At 36.6% G+C, this 24,629-nt stretch overlaps 1 protein-coding gene across 4 annotated transcripts in view; it reads left to right on the top strand.

Annotated features, from left to right (window-relative positions):
- Window positions 1-24,372, top strand: part of msraa (methionine sulfoxide reductase Aa) — a 96,884-nt gene extending 72,512 nt beyond the window's left edge. For all 4 annotated transcript variants that reach the window (XM_065256194.2, XM_065256196.2, XM_065256197.2 and 1 more), the window contains one exon: window positions 24,095-24,372. In XM_065256194.2, the coding sequence (XP_065112266.2) occupies window positions 24,095-24,265 (171 nt within the window). In that variant the 3' untranslated portion in view covers window positions 24,266-24,372. The remainder of the gene's footprint in view (window positions 1-24,094) is intronic.
- Window positions 24,373-24,629: the final 257 nt, after the last annotated feature.

Genomic DNA, 24,629 nt, shown 5'->3' on the forward strand with positions numbered 1-24,629 from the left:
TCCCTTGTGTATGATCGTACTCCGTATTTCATGGCGTTTCCCTTTTACATTCTCCACTTTCATTCCCTCAGATCGAATGTCTGTCTGAAATGAAATTACAAGCCACGTTTTCCGTACCTGGTCGTAGGAGCCTCGCTCGGACACGTTACAGACGGTGTCGCTTGAGACGCGTTTGACTATTGATAAGATAACCTTGACTGTCTCAGTGTCCTCTCTTGTTCTGCACATGCATCACATCAGACATATCTCACCCGCTTTTGTGCCGATACGAAAGGTTTCCGCCGCTTTTCTTTTCCATCTCACAAGAATCCAAATGAACGGCACAGTTTGTCTTGCCTAGGTGCACAATTTTGAACAAATGTGTTGAACACAATATCTAATAGCTTTTTCTTTGATATGGTATCGTACAAATTGATTCTTGATCTATTTTTGACAGTATTTTGACTACACACATGCTAACATGCACTCACAGCCCACAGGATGAGAAGAAGGGGTGGGAGCCAACGAAATAGGAAAAGCATATGGGTGCGATTTGTCTCTTCATGCAGCATTGGTTCCAGCTGATGATGCCCCCCCCAATGCCCTGTACCTTTTGCTGCCCAAAAAAGCTCTTTGACCTTATGTTCAGCTGCGCTATTTTTAATATCTGGTGCTTTTTGAATTTAATATTTTATTGAATCCAATAAGGTACCTATGACTGTCGTATATTCTGAATGTATAGTCATGGCTTAAGGGGTTTTAGTCATGACTATATTAGCAATATTAAACATTCACATATTTAGAAACAACCAAACACATTTTTTTCAATGTAAAGTGATTTATTTTGTAGTTCTGGAATTGCTCCCAAATAACTCAAAAATAGGTCACGAAAAAGGCTCAGATGTTTGTGCGTGTGTGTTTTTGGACAAACAGATCCTTTCCAGTTCGCAAGTTGCATGGCTGAATGCATGTTCATGCAGGGCTTTTGCATAAACGTTTATATCCAAGAAGAGATTTGCTAAAACTTTTTTTTAAACAGTTGCCTCTTTTTCTTGCCAAACCTCTTTTCAAACTTTCAGGTTAAGACCCAGTGTTGCCAGATCCTTCCTATAAAAAACAGCAACTTTCCTCACAAAAATTAGTTTTTGTGTGTTTGTTGGAAAAAGGAAAATTGCTTAGTTTATATAATTGAATGTATAAATGATTATATAGCATAAAGTGCCGTTCAGATTATAACGATGGAAATAACGTTAACTATGACGATAGTGTCCACATTATAACGATAACTTTATGCTAATTTGCTCACGCGCGGGGCACTCGCGCAGATACTTGCCTTTAATAACATTAACATTTATTAGATATTTCTTGTAATAAAAACTGTTTACATGTCACTGAATATGTAAATATTTTGTTCTTGTTGCATTTACACAGCGGGTAACCATGCAGATTCAAATAAATTTGATTAGCTGTCAATGGTTTATCGTTCATCAGGTGGGGGGAAAATCGTTCAGAAAGTGATCCCGATATCGTTCGCTGTATCTTTATTGTTTTAGTTATGGTGTGAACTCCGCTTTTGTCTTTAATGTAAAGCGATTTTCAAAACTATATTTTTTTTATATAGTTATCATTATAATGTGAACGGCCCTTAAATGTGTGAAAACGTTAATAATAATTGTGTTCTTTTACAGAAATAACAAAAAGTGCTTTACATACACAATTGGCCATGCAAATCAGTGATTAAAACACTTGGCATATGTGTCATTGTAGTGGGAGATGAAGTGTAAAATACAGAAACACAGGAGAAAAAGCCAAACAAACTACAGTGTTATGTAGTGTGCAACTCAAACTGTACATCGGATATTTGGCAACTGCAAATAATACCCAAGCCCCCATTCCCAAAAAGCACTTACAGTATATGAAGTTGACATGGCAACACTGGTTTTAGCTTTAAGTTGCATTATGTGCTGCATCTCTCATTGTGTTCCTGTTATTAGACTGTCGCAGGTTCACAGACGCCCTCTACTGGCCATTCTGCGTTTGCATTCATATCGGTTTCCCTTTACTCTCACTTATTCGCTCCATCCTCCATTGTCTGCTCTCGCTCTCCACCCACTCCACCCCCTGCCGAGCCATCTGCGATTCGGCAGGCCCTGTCGCCATGGCAACAGGGGAGGCCGCTCTGCCTCCTATTGGCCCGCTGCCCGAACGGAGAGGCTGCTGGGGTCGAAGGTCATGTGTAGAGTGCCGCCTCACTGGTGTTCTAATCAGCTGTTGACCTCATGCCACAATGAAATGAGTGTCAGAAGGCAAGGGGTTAATAAAGCTCGCTCTGACTGGCAGCTGGGTCCATTATGAGTGAGGGACGGGGAGCTTTGGGGGGGGGGGGTCGCTTGGCTGGGATGGTGGGGGAGATGGGCACAAATCTTGGGATGGGGGCCGTCTGTGTTGCGTAAGGGAAGATTTGATGTCACCATGTATCTTGTCTGCAAGGGTGAAATGAAAGCTGTGGGATTGTAGTGACTGTTTTTGTATGGAGGACGTTGGGAGTCAGAGGACTGTACTCTCTTAAAAATAAAGGTGCTAAATAATGCTTTTTTGGCTATATGGTTCCGTAAAGAATCTTTAACATCTAAAGGATCTTTGGACAAAGGTTTTTTAGACAACAGCGCAAGAACCTTTGACTGAAATGTTTTTTTGGGTAACCAAAAATGGTAAAAAAATCAAATATACATATACTGTATACAATATACATCTTTCAAAAAATAGAATTTCTGTGAATTGAACTGGTTATGCACAAACCAGAAGCAATAATATCCAACAAATGTAGAAGGGATGGCTCTTCAAAGAACATAAAATATTTATGCATTTATTTATTTTTGTTTGTGCATTTATGAGGAAGAATTAATGTTATGGATGTGACATTTTTTCATGTCAATTCTGAAAGATGCACATACATGTAAATATTAGGGGTGAGATGAGATACTTAATCCACAAGACGAGACACTAGGTTTACGAGAACGAGACGAGATTTTTACACTTTTTTAAAAATTCTCAATGATAAATTAAATGAATGGGAAACTGAAATCACATTATTCTGAAATGTTTGAACTAATTTAGGACTTTCCATAACAATTATTTTGCTAATTGATAATAAAGTAATTTAATGTTTTTTGGTAATAAAAATAGACCCAAGTGAGCAATAACCTTTAAAATTACATAATAATGACGATGCAATAATAATTTGTTAAAATAAAGTATCAAAACAAATAAACACATTACATTAAAGGGACAGTTCAATAATAATGACTCACCCTCATGTCGTTCCAAACTCGTAAGACCTCCGCTCATCTTCACAGTTTAAGATGTTTTATATTTAGTCCGAGAGCTTGTTGACCCTTCATTGAAAATCTATGTACGGTATACTGTCCATGTCCAGAAAGGCAATAAAAACATCATCAAAATACATTTTGGTCTAAAAATAACAAAAATTACGACTTTATTCAGCATTGTCTTCTCTTCCGGTTCTATTGTGAATCGCATGCACGAGACTAAAGTCACGTGACTGCAGTGACGTGGCTGACGTACGACGTGGCTGACGTGTTATCTGGTGCGCCCCAGCTGTTCTTTTTGTGCGCCCGAGCTTCGTTTACAGTCTGAGGGAGACGCATGCAGATATTTAAATAATGCATACGTCATCAAGCCTCATTTATTTCTGTTAAGTGAGCATTACATTTGCAAGTCATAAGCATATTACAACAATTTATGATTAACTAAATATAATAGTAAACGTTATATTTGTTAATATTCTGTAATAAGACCGTCTTTATGACGTGCAACTTACAAATGCATCCTCCAAAGGAGAAATCTCGTGACACATTTAATTTCGCAAGACATGTTTAATCTCGCGAGTGTGTTGGTCATTTTGTAGTGGTGTCCGAAACCTGAGTGAACAACTTCATTCCCTACATTCGTTTACTACTTTTTACCCACAATGCACTTTCATTTTGATGGTACATTCGATGTACACTCGCTCACTCATATTTCCCATGATGCAACAGTAAGAAAGTAGACTTTACCATTTCACAGTATAATCAATAAAGCCACACAAGTGTAAGGGTTTATGACGAACCTCTGCGACAGCTCTCTTTGACGCATGGTATTTACGTCAGCGAAATCGCTTACTCCTTTTCATTTGCTTCTTCCCCATATAGTGGACTCCATTGTCATTCCCCAAATAGGGAATAGTGAATGAGTGAACAAGGGGCCAGTTGATCCATACACAGCTGGGGAAAGGGCATTGCATGTTTTTGGCCTGTGGGATGATGGATATATATCAACAACCAATATAGCTGGAAAAAAATACATGTCCAAAGATGATGTAAAAATTTCAGATCTATAGGACAAGCAGTTTACAAAAATTTTTATTTTGAAATTTCTTGGCTACACAAACTGTCAAATACTGACAGAATTTCATAGAGGAACTTATGGATCTTTGAGTCGAAATATCTTCCCCAGGAGAGAGACTCTTGTGTGAAATGTCAAATCCTTAGTTCAAACGTGTAGCCAAGCTAGGGTTTTGAATATTGCAGATTTAACTGCTAGTTGCTAGGCAACCATACATCCCATGCATGTCATAATTACACAAAATGCAAATAGCCACAGAACCTTCATGCATGCAAATTTGGTAGTTTTTACTATAGGAATACTAAGTTATAACACCGAGGAAGGATAAAATAACAAGACCAGAACACAAATTAGCAGTCGAGTTTCTTCTCAGCTTCGCAAATCTACTGGATAAATCTCGCTTCACTTGAGTCGTGTGCTACAGTCACATTCCTAATGCAACACCATTCAATTGTGAACCTTGTGTCTCCATTTAGGTCACAGCCTAATAACTACGATCACCACAGTCTAAATCACACTAGATAAAGAGAAAAGTAAAGATTACTCAGGGTTTAAATGTTAACAAAAGTAAATTTGTTGGATTTAGCATGCAAGTCATCCGCTTTATATTGTTTATAGAGGCTTAGATCATAAGAATAGTTCATCTATATATGAAAATTATCTTATTATTTACTCATCCTCATGCTGTCCGAGATACACTCACCTAAAGGATTATTAGGAACACCTGTTCAATTTCTCATTTATGCAATTATCTAATCAACCAATCACATGGCAGTTGCTTCAATGCATTTAGGGGTGTGGTCCTGGTCAAGACAATCTCCTAAACTCCAAACTGAATGTCAGAATGGGAAAGAAAGGTGATTTAAGCAATTTTGAACGTGGCATGGTGGTTGGTGCCAGACAGGCCGTCTGAGTAGTTCACAATCTGCTCAGTTAATGGGATTTTCACGCACAACCATTTCTAGGGTTTACAAAGAATGGTGTGAAAAGGGAAAAACATCCAGCATGCAGCAGTCCTGTGTGTGAAAATGCCTTGTTGATGCTATAGATCAGAGGAGAATGGGCCGACTGATTCAAGCTGATAGAAGAATAACTTTGACTGAAATAACCACTCGTTACAACCGAGGTATGCAGCAAAGCATTTGTGAAGCCACAACACGCACAACCTTAAGGCGGATGGGCTACAACAGCAGAAGACCCCACCGGGTACCACTCATCTCCACTACAAATAGGAAAAAGAGGCTACAATTTGCATAAGCTCACCAAAATTGGACAGTTCAAGACTGGAAAAAAGTTGTCTGGTCTGATGAGTCTCGATTTCTGTTGAGACATTCAGATGGTAGAGTCAGAATTTGGCCTAAACAGAATGAGAACATGGATCCATCATGACTTGTTACCACAGGGTTTCCGCGGGGTTGTAAAAAGTAGTAAAAGGTAGTAAATTAAATTATGCCAAATTAAAGCCAGTAAAAAGTAGTAAAAAGTAGTAAGCGTCATCTGACGAGGTAGTACATTTTCGATTGCCTTTTGTAATGTTATGATGCCTGGAAATTAGTTCAAATCACCTGCATATCTGGGCAAATAATCAAACATCTTTCATCTCTGGGATGTGATCAAAGCCTGAAGTGGAGCCAAATCACGTTCCTCTCTCCGCTGTAAGCGTTCTGTAATCACTACGGACCGGATCCACTCCGGGTTTTCTGACTGTATCACGTTAAGCTGAGGTAAAACTTTTTCAGCTAGCATGGTCAAACTTATAATGCAGGAAGGCTCCGATGTTTTGAAGATCGATAAAGGTGTAAAAGACGATTGACTTGGCTTAGCGAAATAATGAAGATTGGCAAGCCTTTCAGTTCGTGGGCTAAGAAAACCAAACAGGTAATTGCGTGTCTTTGCACAGTATGACTAACGTAAGGGGTCCTGTATTTTGGGGGTAAATGATTTCTCACGTTACTGATCATCCGCGGCACGCTTTTACATGCTATGCTGATATAGCCAGTGGCTGGTACAACGGGTTTGTTTAACTCGTGGGTAAACTTCATGTGGATCCACAAGAACCAAGAGGCAGATGACATCCAAATCCTGTGAGAGCGATTGACGAGGAATCATAAGAGGAGACTGCTTCCGAAATGCTCTCGCGGGACTTTGATGTCATCCACCTGTCGGTTCTTGCAGTTGCATTTGCGTGTGGTCACAAAAACGTAACATTTGTACATATATTTAAGCACAGCAGTTTAAAAACAGGGGTGTATTCCAGAAAGCAGGGTTAACTTACCATCAGATAAACCCTGAACTCTGGGTTGATCAACCCCAAACTTGCTTACTCTGGGTATGTCGATTACAAAACATAGTATAAAAGGTAGTTCAATCAACCCGCTGAAAGTAACCCAGAGTTAACGCGTGCTCACGGTAACAACATAAAGGCATTGTCAATGGATCACAGATTTCACGAGTCACCATGGAAACGTCAGATAACTTAGAAGTTTTTAAATGAGAAATAACATTATAAACCAATACTTTCTGACAAAATCAACATTTTATAACGTTATATAAGTGCGTGATTACAAAACAGGTAAAATTAATTAATTAATTAATTAATACGAACCTATTTTACCCCATTTAAGTCCAATATTACATGTGTCTCAACGAAAATACACATTATTTAAATATTATTTAAATATATTAATTATATCGAATTAGATTTTTCTCTTACAAAAATTAACAATGGTTTTACTACAGTTAAAACAAAACAAAAAACATGGTTACAGTAAAACCATGGTAACCACAAAATAACCATGGTTTTGACACCATGGTTTTCAAAAACCATAGTTAAACCATGGTTAGTGTAGTAAAACATGGTTCCCACAACTTTACATCAGTAAAACCATGGTTAATTTTCGTAAGGGTTGTGGCACATAAAGTGCATAAATCTGTCATAAGGCTTATTTACAGGTTTTTTTTTTTTTAGATATGATTGTGTTGTGTATGCATAAAATGCACTATGATTATATTCACTATATTGTACTTATTTCACTTCTGCTCCTTTGGGTGACCCTGTTTAGTTTTTGGACTTTCCACACTGTATCATCATTTTTAACATTCACTGATAGCTGATAGATTAATGCACCCTCTTTTAATATTTTCAATAATTTTGTGTAATGCTTTTCAGTACACTACACTAAAAATTATCATTCATTTGCATTGGACGATTAGGATCTGCTGTGACAGAAGTGAAGAATAGAAATGTTACATTAGCGCTCATAGTAACATGTTCTAAAATGTCCTGTATTATCTAATATAACCAAATATCTCAATTTCCCTTTGGCTCAAAAATTATAGCTCAGGAAAGCACAAAAGGCCAATTTTAAAGAAAAAAAGGTGATTTAGAAAAAGACCAACTATGGATCAAATGTAGAGAGGGGGCTAAGGATCTAAAGTGCAAGTTTAAGAAATAAATAATATACTATGAATAATATATTTATAATTTCATTTCATTGTGTACATGATTCTAACTGATAATAGAAAATATCTGACCACTATGCCATGTCTGTGATTCAATGGTGTTTCACCTGATGAAGTCTGTGCTTCCCCTGTGCCACTCTGTGGGTCAGTGTTAAATCGTGCCTGTGCTTCATGGGTGTCATTCTGTGGGTCATGCACATGCCTATCAGAGACTGCAGGCAGGGGTAACTTCTGTCCCTCAGTAATTATTATTATGATAGGCATCATGTGTTTCTATTTGTTACTCCTTTACAGTAACATTGCCACATTGTCACTTAAGTAACATAGGTTAAGATTTCTGGCTCAATAATGACAATGTATTTGCACACACATTTTTTAGAACTTTAGATTCATCTCAAATGATCTAGTAAGTGAAAGATGAGGTTATTTATGAATTTAAAAAATGTATATGGAAATGTACTTTATTGTTAACATTTATTAACTGATGGAATTGTGTTTTATACATCCACTGATATTTGGAGATATATTAATAATGAACATAATTAAATGTATAGTATTTAGTCCGAACACAAATATGAATCAATTTTTATTAATAATGGACATAATTAAATGTATAGTAATTAGTTCAATCACAAATATCAATCCATGTTATTAAAAAAAATGTTTCTTTAAAGAAATATCATAAATTTTTGAAGACAGCAATAAATATTCGCGATTGTAAATGTAATAAAATAAATAAATGCTTTAACATTGTAATATTATGCAAAATATATGCTTCCACGCCTGCTGCAAGCTCATCATAAGTCGCGCATGCGCAGACATCCTCCGGAGCCTCGTTTTATTATTTAAAATGAACTTACCCTGCAACATAACCTGCTCCGGAACAGGTTATCTTCAGAGAGTCAGTTGCTATGGTTACTTACATAACCCGAAAGTTACCTCCGTTTTTGGAACCGAAAGCAGAGGTTATCCGCTTACTTACTCCTAAACTTACCCGGATAAGTCACATAACCTGCTTTCTGGAATACACCCCAGGTGATTTTAAGCCATTCAAACACAAACAACAGTGCGTCCGCAGTTTCTGTGTCAGAAGAGCATGCAAGCCGCGCATTCGATTCTCATTGAGCATGTGTTGTACGTATTTTTGCCGCTTTATTGGCCTTAAATAACACATATGCCTCAGAAATCCCGTCTTTGCAAATATCCTCATATAAACACGACCATTTAGGTCTTAGGAGAAAGTAAACAGCAGAAACATCGCGCATAAACTAGCACATCAGCGCTGCCTCTATTTTAACATAATAATTTGTTGATAAATGTACAGTCATTCAATTAACAACATTCACTATGGTTACAGACATCCTGTGCGAATTCTACACGAGTTTGATTCGAGTTACTCGTTCAGGGTTTATATTCATACATAACGTTACTGTATTAGAGCTGTGACTGTAAACTGTTGTGTGAACAGAACAGACCCTGGATTATTTGTTTATGTTTCCTGAATAATATGATATTAAAAAGTTGTATTTGTTCACATTAGTAAATGCATTATATAACAAACAAACAATGAAAAATATAGAGTATATAAGCATTAATTAATTCTTGTTTATGTCATTACAGTAATTGACCGTGGTTCATGGTGCATTCACTAATGTTAACAGTTTCAACTTTGATTAAAAAATTATTAGTAAATGCTAAAATAAATACATTTACAATTAATAAATAATTAATAAAAGATTCATTAAAGGTGGTGATATTCATGTTTTCTTTTTATATAGCGAGTTATTTAGCTGTTTCGCTTTAATCTGAAATGCCCTGCAAACTACAGCTACCTATATGCCACATGAGACTTCAATGTGGAATTTATGGCAAAAAAAATCTCCCCTTAAAATGCTATTGGTCTCGCCTACATAAAGTGTTAGGTAAAGGAATATGACTTGGCCTGAAAAATATTTCAGTCAGAAGAATTTTTTCAATTTAATTCTTTTTTTGTATGTTATATATGTCAAAATCTGTGTAAATAATAGAAAGGTCGCTGATTAACACTTGCAATTCAGTGTCGTGATGGTTTTAAAAAATATTCTGAAGGTAGTAAAAAAGGTAGTAAAAAGTAGTAAATTTAACTTAAGGATTTCTGTATAAACCCTGTACCACTGTGCAGGCTGGTGGTGTAATGGTGTGGGGGATGTTTTCTTGGCACACTTTAGGCCCCTTAGTGCCAATTGGGCATCGTTTAAATGCCACGGCCTACCTGAGCATTGTTTCTGGCCTTCCTCTGTTGGCTACTTCCTTCAGGATAATGCACCATGTCACAAAGCTCGAATCATTTCAAATTGGTTTCTTGAACATGACAATGAGTTCACTGTACTAAAATGACCCCCACAGTCACCAGATCTCAACCCAATAGAGCATCTTTTTCATAGCATAATAAAGATTGGCACAGTAAGTTTAAATATGTCGGCACATTGTTAACGAATTTCATTTATTCTTGCGTGTCTCAAGACCTGTTATTCTATTTCATCACGAGAATACATAAAAGTTTACATAAAAGCAAATAAATGGTGTTTTATTAATGGCAACTTTTTATACTTTTTGAGAAATGTAAATGACGAAAAATAACAAATTCCTTGTCTAAAGTTCCTGGAAGTAGTTTTTTTCATTTGTTTTGGCATAACATCATATTGCTACAGATTTTCACAATTTGTCTGGAAGAGGCAACCACAAGGGGGCACCATGTCCTGTTCACATCCATCTCTCCCTTTGTGCTCCTGTACTCTCTCTATCTCCTTCTCTCTCTTTCTCTCTCTCTTCTTCTCTTTCTCTCTTACTGTCCTCACGTCTCAAGAACTTAGTGTGGCATGTTCCAATCTATTAGCATCTCAATTAAGGGCTAACAAAAGACAGGTTTTTTCCTCTGAGGCCTCCACATGTGCCCGTTTACCTAGACTCTGTGTGCCCTGAGCAAAATCCAGGTGATTGACTGCACTCCACCAATTACACAACCACATCAATGTCTGTAAGAAATCACAATGGCCTTAATTAGCTCCTGCAGATCCTCTCTATTACACGCTAACACTCTCGCACTTAGTCACCAGGCTCCCATGGATAATGTGGCCAGAAATTCGAAGGAGGACGTGTAACAGAAATGCACATTTGTGCAGTTTTTACTTGAAAAAAATAAATAAATTGCGTTGCTTTCAAAAGACAGCTAATGGATTCTCAATCATTTCACACCATTTCCAAAATGTTTGTATGATATAAAGACATGTAGTTTTGTATACACTATTAAAAATAAAGATGCTCCAAAAGGATGCCAAAAACGGTCTCTATCTATGCTATCATGTAGCACCTTTATTGTTAACGTGAATGTAGTGTGTTTTAGTTGTTTATGTTGTAGTAATAAACACATTATGTTATATGCATGCACACAACTGCTTTAGTATAACACAATTCACCAAGTTGATGATGTCTCCATATTTTGGCATCCAGGGGTCCATGCTAGAAATACTGTTGTTATTGACAACCACTAGAACAGACTGGGAGAGAAAATAAATGCAAGAATAGACTTCAGTTGGCCAATAAGAATAAATCCAGTACACAAGGCGACCAAAGTGATTGGACGGGCATTTTTCTAGATCGTTCCATCTGTGTGAGGTGTCAAATATACCTGAGTGGCACTCAGTCTCATTATAGAGCGGCGGTGTGTGTATGTGTTACTTCAGGCCATGCGTGGGTTAATTAGCTTTTCCCCGGCTGCTCCTCCATCGCTCCGTTATTTCCTGACCAGCTTGCCAGGCCGGCAGCCCCTCTTCCCTTCCCCCATGTGTGGTTGTTCTAAATGGAGACTCAATGCATGCTGCTCCCCGACATCCTAATGTACCCGACCAGTTGGTTTAACAAACACGGCACTGCCAACCATCTGCCGGCCAAATCTGTCTTCAAATTGCTTTAGTAACAAACTGAACTTTTCTTTGCTCCGTGCAGATCTCACTTCCTTCTTCCCGTCTTTCTCACATCGCTGCTTTCTCCTGTTCTTCTTCAGCCCTGCCCTTTCTCTTCCTTCCCTTTGTAACCATTCTCATCTCTTCTGTTAAAATCGTTTGTCTTCTCATTACATCTGTTCTCATTATCATCTCTCTTCAATTCTTTTGTAATCTGTTCTCTTATCATCTATTCCCATTTTTTCTTATTTCACTTGGATTTATTTCTACTTATCTGTTTTATTTCTAATCTACTTGTCTAATCTGTTCTCTTTTCATCTCATCTGTTCTCATGTCTACTCATCTTTGTTCTTTTCATTTCTGCTCTTCACGTCTCATGTGTTCTCATTTCTGCTCATCTCATCTGTTCTCTTCTCTTCCCTTCTCATCTTATCTGTTCTCTTCTCGTCTAATGCGTTTTCATTTCTGCTTTATTCAACTCATCTGTTCTCTTCTCATTTCTTCTTTTCTCGTCTCATCAGTTCTCATTGCTGCTCTTTTCATCTCATCTGTTCTCTTCTCCTCTCCTGTGTTCTCATTTCTTATCTTCTCATCTCATCTGTTCTTTTTGCGTCTCCTCTGTTCTCATTTCTGCTCTTTTCATCTGTTCTCTTCTTGTCTCCTGTGTTCTCATTTCTTATCTTCTCATCTCATCTGTTCTTTTTGCGTCTCCTCTGTTCTCATTTCTGCTCTTTTCATCTGTTCTCTTCTTGTCTCCTATGTTCTCATTTCTGCCTTTTCATCTCATCTCATCTCATCTGTTCTTATTTCTTTTCATCTCATCTTGTCTCCTCTGTTCTGATTTCTTCTCTTCACATCTGTTCTCTTCTTGTCTCCTCTGTTCTCATTTCTGCCTTTCATCTCATCTGATCTGTTCTCAATTCTGTTCTTTTCAGCTCATCTGTTCTGTTCTCATCTCATCTGTTTTCTTCTTGTCATATCTGTTCTCTTCTCGTCTTTTCTGGTCTCCTTTCTGCTCTTCTCCTCTCATCTCTTCTCATCTCATCTGTTCCCTTCTCGTCTCATCTGTTCTCATTTCTGCTCTTCTCTTCTCATCTGTTCTCTTCTCACCTCATCTGTTCTCTTCTCATCTCATCTGTTCTCCTTTCTGCTCTTCTCTTCTCATCTGTTCTCTTCTCACCTCATCTGTTCTCTTCTCATCTCATCTGTTCTCATTTCTGCTCTTCTCATCTCATCTGTTCTCTTCTCGTCTCATCTGTTCTCTTCTCGTCTCATCTGTTCTCATTTCTGCTCTTATCATCTCATCTGTTCTCTTCTCGTCTCATCTGTTCTCTTCTCGTCTCATCTGTTCTCTTCTAGTCTCATCTGTTCTCTTCTCGTCTCATCTGTTCTCTTCTTGTTTCATCTGTTCTCTTCTCGTCTCATCTGTTCTCATTTCTGCTCTTATCATCTCATCTGTTCTCTTCTCGTCTCATCTGTTCTCTTCTCGTCTCATCTGTTCTCTTCTAGTCTCATCTGTTCTCTTCTCGTCTCATCTGTTCTCTTCTCGTCTCATCTGTTCTCTTCTAGTCTCATCTGTTCTCTTCTCGTCTCATCTGTTCTCTTCTAGTCTCATCTGTTCTCTTCTCGTCTCATCTGTTCTCTTCTAGTCTCATCTGTTCTCTTCTCGTCTCATCTGTTCTCTTCTTGTTTCATCTGTTCTCTTCTCGTCTCATCTGTTCTCATTTCTGCTCTTATCATCTCATCTGTTCTCTTCTCGTCTCATCTGTTCTCTTCTCGTCTCATCTGTTCTCTTCTACTCTCATCTGTTCTCTTCTCGTCTCATCTGTTCTCTTCTCGTCTCATCTGTTCTCTTCTAGTCTCATCTGTTCTCTTCTCGTCTCATCTGTTCTCTTCTAGTCTCATCTGTTCTCTTCTCGTCTCATCTGTTCTCATTTCTTCTTTTCTCTTCATTTGTTCTCGTCTCGTCTAATATTTTCTCATTTCTGCTCATCTTTTCTCCTCTCATCTTATCCGTTCTATTCTCTTCTCATCTGTTGTCAATTCTGCTTTTATTGTCTCATCTCTTCTGATTTCTGCTCTTCTCATCTGTTCTTTTCTTGTCTCATCTGTTCTCATTTCTGCTCTTCTCATCTCATCTGTTCTCTTCTAGTCTCATCTGTTCTCTTCTCGTCTCATCTGTTCTCATTTCTGCTCTTATCATCTCATCTGTTCTCTTCTCGTCTCAACTGTTCTCTTCTCGTCTCATCTGATCTCTTCTCATCTCATCTGTTCTCTTCTTGTCTCATCTGTTCTCTTCTTGTTTCATCTGTTCTTATTTCTGCTCTTCTCTTCTCATCTGTTTCTACTTCTGCTTATCTCATCTTATCTGTTTTCATCTCGTCTCGTCTCGTCTCGTTTCATCTGTTCTAATTTCTGCTCTTCTCTTCTCATCTGTTTCTACTTCTGCTTATCTCATCTTATCTCTTCTCTTCTCTTCGCATCGCATCGCATCGCATCGCATCTGTTCTTTTCTTGTCTAATCTGTTCTCATTTCTTCTTTTCTCTTCATTTGTTCTCGTCTCGTCTAATCTTTTCTCATTTCTGCTCATCTTTTCTCCTCTCATCTTATCCGTTCTCTTCTCTTCTCATCTGTTGTCAATTCTGCTTTTATTGTATCATCTCTTCTGATTTCTGCTCTTCTCATCTCATCAGTTCTCTTCTCATCTCATTTGTTCTTTTCTCGTCTCATCTTTTCTCATTTCTGCTCATCACATCTGTTCTCTTCTTATCTTATCTGTTCTCGTCTCATCTGTTCTCATTTCTTCTCTTCTCTTCTCATCAGTTCTCTTCTCATCTCATTTGTTCTCTTCTTGTCTCATCTTTTCTCATTTCTGCTCATCACATCTGTTCTCTTCTTATCTTATCTGTTCTCGTCTCATCTGTTCTCATTTCTTCTCTTCTCTTCTCATCTGTTCTCATTTCTGCTTTTCTCATCTCATCTGTTCTTTCCCGTCTCAGCTGTTCTCATTTCTGCTCTTCTCATCTGTTCTCTTCTCGTCTCATCTGTTCTCAAATCTGCTTTTATTCTCTCATCTCTTCTCATTTCTGCCTTTCTCATCTCATCTGTTCTTTTCTCGTCGCTGCTCTTCTCATCTCAGCTGTTCTCTTCTCGTCTTATCTGTTCTCAATTCTGCTTTTCTCGTCTCATCTGTTCTCATTTCTGCTCTTCTTGTCTCATCTGTTCTCTTCCGTCTCATCCGTCTTTTTGTTTCTTCTCATCTCAATATATTATAAATTATGTTGTTATCTTATCAGTTTTCCTTCCGTTTTGTCTCGTCTCATCTGTTTTCATTTTAACTAGTCTCATCTGTTCTCTTCAATTTCAGAAAGGACTTGGCATGGTTGTTTTACATACAATATTGCCAAAGCATCCTACATATACTTATACACATAAATTGTGTTGTATTTCATAGCACAGTTCGACACATTGTTTCTCATGAAGGGATAAAACAAGATTATTTACAACTGTGACATCTAAAGCATAATTAAACATTCTCCCACAAACCAAAAAAGTAATCTGCCAAATGTATGCCCAGATCCATTCATGACAGAACTACTGTTTCCAGATCAGATGGTAAATCGGCTTTATGCGTTTGCTTTCTGTTTTCACCATCTGACCACTGATCCCCCATCCCATTTCCTCCTCTGCTCGCTCTATCATCTGCGGACAATCCAGGTTTCATTTTCCGTGATGATATCCACACGAGACCTCAACAAATGCTATAGAACAGATTTTTGGCACCAGAATGCAGATAGCCCTAAACATCATTATGGACAGAAGCACAGAGCTGCCAGAACGTCAATGATGCCACCTTCCTCTATGCCAAAGTCAGTGCCAATAGAAATGTTCTTAAAGTCATAGACCCTGCTCTCAAGGGCAAACAGAGCACAATCACAAAAACATTTTTTGTACCTTAAGATATTTACATTAAAACTGATTTTAACTCTAGAATACATGTATAACTCAGGAATGTTAGATAGCAAGAAGCATGTACTTTATAATTGATATCTTTTGTTCCTTGTACAGTAGCTCCATCGATAATGCATTGCATTAGGTCTTGACTTTGATCCACAGGGAACACATACTGATAAAGTATAGCTTGAATGCACTGCAAGTTGTTTTGAATCAAAGCATCTGCCAACTGCAAACACCAATGTGATCGTGTTATGTTTTACTAGTTGTTATTATATTTTTCTCTTTTGCTGTGAGTCGATAAGTCAATGTTGTGTCTGTACAGCAAATGTTTCTTTTACCATTGTAGTATTTGTGTCTCTTCTCTATGGGTTGAATCAAGAGTCAATATTTGAGGTATTAAAGGGTTTATTTTGCATATGTGTGCATATGCCACCAGTTTCTACTCTACCTATAATATTCCTCTTCTTAATTCAGTGCTGGCTTTATGACATCCAGTGTATTTTTTATTCCTGCCCTCTAATTTTACAGTTACCCCTACAGCTTCAAATTGCTTCACCCCCCCCAAAAAAAATTAGGCTCCTTATCGCTGCCTCTCACATTTTTTCTTCTTTTGCATATCCAGGACATGCAGGTATTTGCATATCAAATGACTGCTCTGTCTGACATGCAAATTAATTAGTCTGATTTTTATGCATTTAGCTGCATGCAAACAAAACACAGGAACTTGTCACTCAACAGCTCAGCATCGCAGCGCTGCATGTTTCAGAGTCACACCATAGGCGTTGATGCCAAAGATGTTGGATTTAACAAGATTAAGCACTCCTATTACTAGGGGAAAATGCAGTGCTCAATATGGCTGCTGTGGGGACTGAAGTCCCGCCCTCGATTTAAAAGAACCAACCATCAAACGATAAAGACTGATGATCGTCTGGGGGAGTGGCTTACCAATCTGTGCACATGTGTAGACTGCAAAAAAAATGACTTAAAAAAAATCTAATTGAAGTGAATTTGTGTCTAAAACAAGCAAAAAATAATAATATGCTTATCCATTAAGATATAAAAAATCTTGAATTTAGTTTTAAGAAAAGTAAACTTATTTCAAGTAATAAGTAATATTCAATAAAATAAGTAATAAGTCTTATTTTTAATTTTTTACTTGTTTTAAGCACAAATTTATTAAAAATTTATTTTTTTCGTCTAAAAATTTGACTTATTTTCTTAGGTCATTTTGCTTATAAAGAAACAATCCTCTCCATTAAGAATTGTAGATATTTGTACTGAAAACAAGACAAAAATACTAAATAAGAATTTCAAGAAAAGATTTTCAAGAAAAAATATTCTTAGTATTTTTGTCTTGTTTTCAGTAAAAATATCTAAAAATTCTTAAATGAAGATGTTTTTTCTTGATGAAAACGACCAAAGAAAATAAGTCTAGTTTTTAGACCAAAAAAAAGCTACTTTTTCTTGCATTTTTTTTTTAATTGAGATTTTTTGCTTACCCCATTGGCAGATTTTTTTGCTTGTTTTATGCACAAAATCACTTAAATTTGATATTTTTGGTCTAAAAACTAGACTTTTTTTCTTGGGTCATTTTGCTTATAAAAAAGCATCTTAATTTAAACATTTTTAGATATTTTTACTGAAAACGAGACAAAAATATTAAGATTTTTTTCTTGAAAATCATTTTTTGCAGTGTAGTACTTGAAACGACATTCAAATAAAAGTTATGGTACAATTGATGTCAAGTTTATTTTTTTGGTCAGCAATGTGTTTTTTAATTGTGATTTTCATGTGATTTAAGAGAAATCTGTCTTTCCCCATTGAAGTACAGTAGATAGGACTTTAGTATTGCATGACTGAAATAACTGCCCAGAGGCTTTGCAAACATGGCCGCCTATTGGTGCGACTTCTGTTAGGGAAACTTTGGTGCATATCCGATTTGACAGAGTCATAATTTTCTGTAGTTTCTTGTAGAACCAAAAAAGTGATCATTTTGACAGTTTTAAATATAATTTCTCTTAGTCAAACTAACCCATGTGTCAGTGGCACATGTGGTCAGCGCTGACATCATCCATCACAGAGTCAAGCTAAAGGTCTTTGTATAACTTCTCTTCATTCTGCACAAGCTGCGCACAGGGTCATTCAAATCTGGCCCCACGCGTTTGTCTGGAGATGAGGCGCAGATCGTGTTTGTCTAGCCTCTTTGTTTTAGAGGACTCTGGGTCCCTGTAGTCTAGCGACCCCCTTTTTTAAGCAGCGTGATTTGAGCATCACTCATGGGTGGGGTGAACCACAGGGTCCCTGGAGGCAAAGTGACCCCTGACCACGGGTGGCGTGTGGCATAATGAAAATCTGATTGAATAAGTGAATGAATGAATAAAAGATAGAAACTCAGAGTAAAAAGACGACCTCATGTGTCCAGTGTCTGTCTGAGCTGATGAGCTGCTTCTCTTTGTCCTCTGATTGAAGTAGATACATCCTTCCATTAAAGACTTCCTAGTTCCTAGGATTTGTGAGATACCTGTGATTAGTTTTGTGTTTGATTCATAAACAAGGATGTATCCTCAGAGAATGAAACTGTATCTACAGAGAATTGCTGTATCACTAATTCTTTTTTCTGCCTCCCAGAAGTTTTATATGAAAGAACTGGAAATTGCATTCCTTGGCTCCTAAATTGTTTTCAAGGTATTAAATAATTATACAAGTTATTTGGATGTTTTTCTTCACATAGCTAGTGTTCTGTAAATTCTCTACAGACAATAAAAATATTGGTTAATACAATTCCAACTCGCATATCTATTCTATATACAGTATGTGAAAGTAGGATTAGTTTTAAATTAACTAATTCCCTGCCAGGCATTTTTTTAAAAGTTGCCCACAAGCATTTTTGTAATTTTCAAAAAAGTTTAAAAAAAAGCCTTCTAGGAAATATATATTTTTAAAAATATATAAACATACAAATATATCAAATAAAGGAACAGCCCCTCTCCTTTCAAACAAACAATAAAAAAAACTATCAAAACAGAGGAAAAAAACGTTTCATCCTATACTGCAAAAAAATATTTTCAAGAAAAAACAATCAAAAAAAATCTGCCAATGGGGTAAGCAAAACAATCTTGAAAATTTTACTCAAACACTAAATTAAAGAAAAATTTGCTTACCCCATAGGCATATTTTGTTGCTTGTTTTATGCAAAAAATCACAAAAATTTGATATATTTGGTCTAAAAACTAGACTTATTTTTTTGGGTCATTTTCTCATCAAGAAAAAGCATCTTAATTTAAGAATTTTTTAGATTTTTACTGAAAACAAGAGAAAAATACTAAGAATTTCTTTTCTTGAAAATCATTTTTTGCATTGTATCTACATTATAAACTCTTAAATATGCACTGAAAAAAAGATTTTCAAGAAAAAAATTCTTAGAATTTTTGTCTTGTTTTAAGTACACATATCTAAAAATTCTTAAATTAAGATGCCCAAGAAAATAAGTCTAATTTTTAGACCAAAAATATCTGATTTGAATATCTGATTTCTTCTTGAATTTAATGTTTAAGAAAAATGTTCAAGATTTTTTGCTTACCCCATTGGCAGATTTTTTTGCTTGTTTTTTGCACAAAATCACTAAAATGTGATATATTTGGTCTAAAAACTAGACTTATTTTTTTGGGTCATTTTCTCATCAAGAAAAAGCATCTTAATTTAAGAATTTTTAAAATTTTTACTGAAAACAAGAGAAAAATACTAAGAATTTATTTTCTTGAAAATCATTTTTTGCATTGTATCTACATTTATAAACTCTTAAATATGCACTGAAAAAAAATGATTTTCAAGAAAAAAATTCTTAGTATTTTTGTCTTGTTTTCAGTAAAAATATCTAAAAATTCTTAAATTAAGATGCCCAAGAAAATAAGTCTACTTTTTAAACCAAAAATATCTGAATTTGAATATCTGATTTTTTCTTGAATTTAGTGTTTAAGAAAAATGTTCAAGATTTTTTGCTTACCCCATTGGCAGATTTTTTTGTTTGTTTTTTGCACAAAATCACTTAAATTTGATATTTTTGGTCTAAAAACTAGACTTATTTTCTTGGGTCGTTTTTGCTCATCAAGAAACAGCATCTTAATTTAAGAATTTTTTAGATATTTTTACTGAAAACAAGACAAAAAATACTAAGATTTTCTTATAGAAAAACGTTCTTACTTGTTTTTTTGTCTTGTTTTAAGTACAAATATTAAAAAATTCTTAAAGTAAGATGCCCAAGAAAATAAGTCTAGTTTTTAGACCAAATATATCTGAATTTGAATATCTGAATTTTTCTTGAATTTTGTGTTTAAGAAAAATGTTCAATATTTTTTTGCTTGTTTTTTGCACAAAATCACTTAAATTTGATATTTTTGGTCTAAAAACTAGACTTATTTTCTTGGGTCGTTTTTGCTCATCAAGAAAAAAGCATCCTAATTTAAAAAAAAATTAGATATTTTTACTGAAAACAAGACAAAAAATACTAAGATTTTTTTATTGAAAAACTTTCATACTTGTTTTTTTTGTCTTGTTTTAAGTACAAATATCTAAAAATTCTTAAATCAAAATGCATTTTGTTGATGAGCAAAATGACCTAAGAAAATCAGTCATTTTGTTAGACCAAAAAAAAAATGTAAGTGAATTTGTGCATAAAAAAAATCTGCCAATGGGGTAAGCAAATTTCCTAACTGCGGTGCTTTAATACGTGCAAATATTACGTTTTCGTGAACACGCACACAGCAACGTGACGTGAGCAAGTATAACCTCGATAGAGACGATAGTCCAAAATCTATACCGGTTGACCAATTTCTACCCGTTTATCATACCAACCGGTTTATCGCACACCTCTACAGTAGTTCATATTACCAAGTTCATCATTTTAGCATGTGGTAGAAGTATGCAAGTTGGGCTGTAGATTTAGCAAAACTGTCATCATAAATCCAAGAGTAAATCTTACAGTATATCTGTAATGTTACTGGATGATGTGGTTGGTCAAAAAATTGATCTGTCATCTAAAGTGAATAGCATGCAGTTGTTCCCTTTTGTTTTGTGATACTGACAAGCATGCATATACTGCAGACTGACAATTTCACACACAATAGCATCAATGTTTTTTGGTTAGTTGTCTTGTTTTCTATGTGCAATTCTACATATGACTTTGTCTGCACTGCACTGTTCCTATCCATTCTCAAAAAATGTCAAATATGTACATTTATGCATTTTGCAAACACTTTTATCTAAAGTGACTTACAGTGCATAAGGTATTTGTTTATACAATATGTGTTCCCTAGGAATCAATCCCATGATCTTTGTGCTGCTAATGCAATACACAATAGGTTTTGATGTGCTATTTTATCAGCGTGTTGGTCAACACCCACCCCCTTTTAGCCTAACAGTACATTATGTCCATGGTGACGCTTCTTGCTTATAACTGCACATGTGTTTAAGCGGGTTTGTTTATTGGGTGAAGCCATACCCCGCATAGGGCATCAGAATGTTGGCTTCAGTTCATTTATTGTATGCCAGTTTGGCCGGCTGCCGGTTGGCACTTTACCCACTGAGAGCTGTGGTTGATGGTAGAAACCTGCGGTTGTTTCACTGGTGTTTAAAACATTGTTCAGTTTAATCATTTATATTTACAGTATACATCAAGATTGTTTGTTTCGAGTGAACATGAATGACAGATGTTCATTTCATGAATATATGCTAATATACATTTATGCATTTGGCTTTAAAGAGTGCATTCAAGCTAGTGTGTTCTCTGAAAATCAAATCCATTGCTTTTTGTTGCACTGCTAATGCAATGCTCTACCAACTGAGATACAAGATCATATAAATATACATAATGCATCATGCATGCAGTTTTTAACAAACAACGTTTCTTGACATGTGTCCGGAAAAGGCTAGCATGGCTGGTCACCAGCATGTGTTGTTTTGGATGCTGCAGTGTTGTTTGTCCCACAAGGCTGTGCCAGGAATCCAGGCTGTTTGATCAGAGATGAAGTTTTTCTGGTGACTGGCATAGCTGCACGTGTCTAAGCACCAAACCAGAATGCACCAGAACTGACACACGAGCTGTCTTTTCAGCTCTTTATTTTAAAATCGAAGAGTTTTGAGCACTATATAAACTTTGTCATCCAGTGAAAGCCGGCACATTTTGCACATCCCACAAGTCAAACTCATATTAATTTGTCTACTGGGCACTGGCAGCGCTCCCTGTGCACCCTTAGGGCACCTGATGGATGGATGTACGGGTTTTGCTCTAACTTATAAAAAGAAAAATGATATATCTGTACCAAGCTCCTGTCTCCTGCAGCTGCTCCTAACAGGTGCATAACTGCCTCTTGCCAGATGGTCAGCAAAATGTGAAATTTGGCAGGTTTCTTCATAGAATCACCCTGCCTGAAAAATACATTTTCAAGAACAAACTCAGAGATGGAGGGCGGAAGGTTCAAGAATGCGAAAGGTTGTTCACAAACAATTTTAGTGAGCAAACTAAATCATTCATTTTTAAACTTGGTGCAGAAATGCTGCTTAAAATGTTATAACCATGGCTAAAGGGTGTAAACCTGTTAAAGGAAAACACCACAGTTTTTCAATATTTTACTTTGTTCTTACCTCAACTTAGATTAATTAAAACATACCTATATTTTTTTTAATGCATGCACTTTTAATCTTTGTACAGCGCTTCTTGAATATGTTAGCATTTAGCCTAGCCCCATTCATTCCTTAGGATCCAAACAAAAGTTTTATTTTGTGCCACCATACTTACTCGTTTAACTACTCATGTCTTTAAATAGGGAAAACATGGAAGGTGGTTTCTAAATTCATCTCTGTTTGGAGCCATAGGAATGAATGGGGCTAGGCTAAATGCTAACACATAAATGAGGCTCTGTACAAAGATTAAAAGTGCACGCATTGAAAAAAGATTGGTATGTATTAATTCGTATTCACTCAAAGAGAGAAAAACAAACACATTCAGATCAATAGAGAGACCATATGCACAGATTATTAGTGGGGTGTGTTTTGATTCGGATATTAGGAGTGCCCGCCCTTTCCACAATCCTAATGGACTATTTTGCACATCTGGAACATGAGTGTACATCTGTCCATCCCTCTCAGTTTAGAGATTCCCATATTTCTGCTTCTCTCACTAAATGAATGCTTTCACAAAGCATCCAGCACAGTCCTGGCACAGAACAGCTGACAGCTGAGACTCTTAAACATCACAACTCTGATGGGTGGGCTGTAGTTATGAAATCATGTGTCTGCGGTTCATTTAACAAGGACACATCATGAAAATATGACTTTGCATGCCCTTTAAAACTGCATAACTTTTGAAAGAGACTTTTTTGATTGGAAAGTTGAGTTCATTTACATGTAGAATCTAGAACTTAAAAAGATATTTTTTATAGACAGATGGCTGAATCAAATAAATCTTATGATAAACTTTTTACTTTTTGTCTGAAGTTTCATTTACATTTATGCATTTGGCAGATGTTTTTATCCAGACCAACTTGGGCCCTGTCCCAAATGGCACACTTTGATGACATCATGTAGTGCAGACTTTAGGGACCCTTGATACAAGTCCACGTGGGTGCACCCAAATCTTATTTTGGGACAGACTCGAGCGTCACACCGGAAATAGGTAGAGAAGTTGCCCGTCAGTGTGACTCCTCCCTCCTGTCGTCTGATTGGTCTGATTGATCTTTCGCAAGGAAAGTGTGCGAAGTCTGCTGCAGTGCAGGCTTCGCTGAAGACTGCACCAAGGGGGCAAAGGAGGCGCTGATGAGCACACTTCAAAGTGTAAAAATGACAGATGGGACACCCTACGGACTCGTAGACTAAGCAAGCATGCGCAATTTAAGGCCACAAGACCCGAAAGTCCACATAAAGTGCGCCATTTGGGACAGGGCCTTGCAGTGCATTATAAGGTATCCGTGGTAGAGCTCAGTGGTAGAGCTATCCAGGCGCACAAGCAGTGCAAAAGGTCATGGTTTTGAACCCAGGGAACCATATTGAACAAGTGTATACATTGTAATGCACTATAAGTTGCTTTGGATCAAAGCGTCTGCCAAATATGTAAATGTACATTTTATCAGTACTGTTCCCTGGGTTTGAACCCACAACCTTTTGCACTGAGCAAGTTATACAGGAGGAAGTTTAATCCATCTTGCAGATTAATCTATTTTTATTGTTATAAATAAATAAATACAGAATGTTCTAAAATTTATGAATCACAAGTTACCTACAACAATACAGCAGTCTCAGCAGGTTAAATACACTAAATGCACTCCATATTCAGCAAAATTGGCCTTTTTTTTGACAGGTGCTGACTAAAGAGGGTTTTGGAGCCATCACCACAGAAATAGCCATGACCAAGGAATTCTACTATGCAGAAGACTATCACCAGCAATACCTCAGCAAGAATCCCAATGGGTACTGTGGACTGGGTGGCACCGGGGTCTCCTGTCCAATAGGATTGAAGAGTAAAAATTAACACTGTGATTGGATCCATTTATATTATCTTGCCTTACCTGAAACTTGAATATACTGCTACCCAGGCCTTCTGATCATTGCCAGATTTAAATAAAATTATAAAGTATCTGTAGATGTAGCTTTTTCTTCTTTACAGTATGTGTGCGTGCTAAGGATGGGATGCACAGCATTAGGTCTGTTCTTAAAGGGACATTTTTTTTTAAATATGCTCATTTTTCAGCTCCCCTGGAGTTGAACATTTGATTCTTATCGTTTTGGAATCCATTCAGCCGATCTTTGGGTCTGGCGCTACCACTTTTAGCATAGCTTAGCACAATCCATTGAATCTGACTAGACCATTAGCATCGCACAAAAAAATTACCAAA

The sequence above is a fragment of the Paramisgurnus dabryanus genome, chromosome 12, assembly GCF_030506205.2.
Source record: "Paramisgurnus dabryanus chromosome 12, PD_genome_1.1, whole genome shotgun sequence".
Taxonomy (NCBI): domain Eukaryota; kingdom Metazoa; phylum Chordata; class Actinopteri; order Cypriniformes; family Cobitidae; genus Paramisgurnus; species Paramisgurnus dabryanus.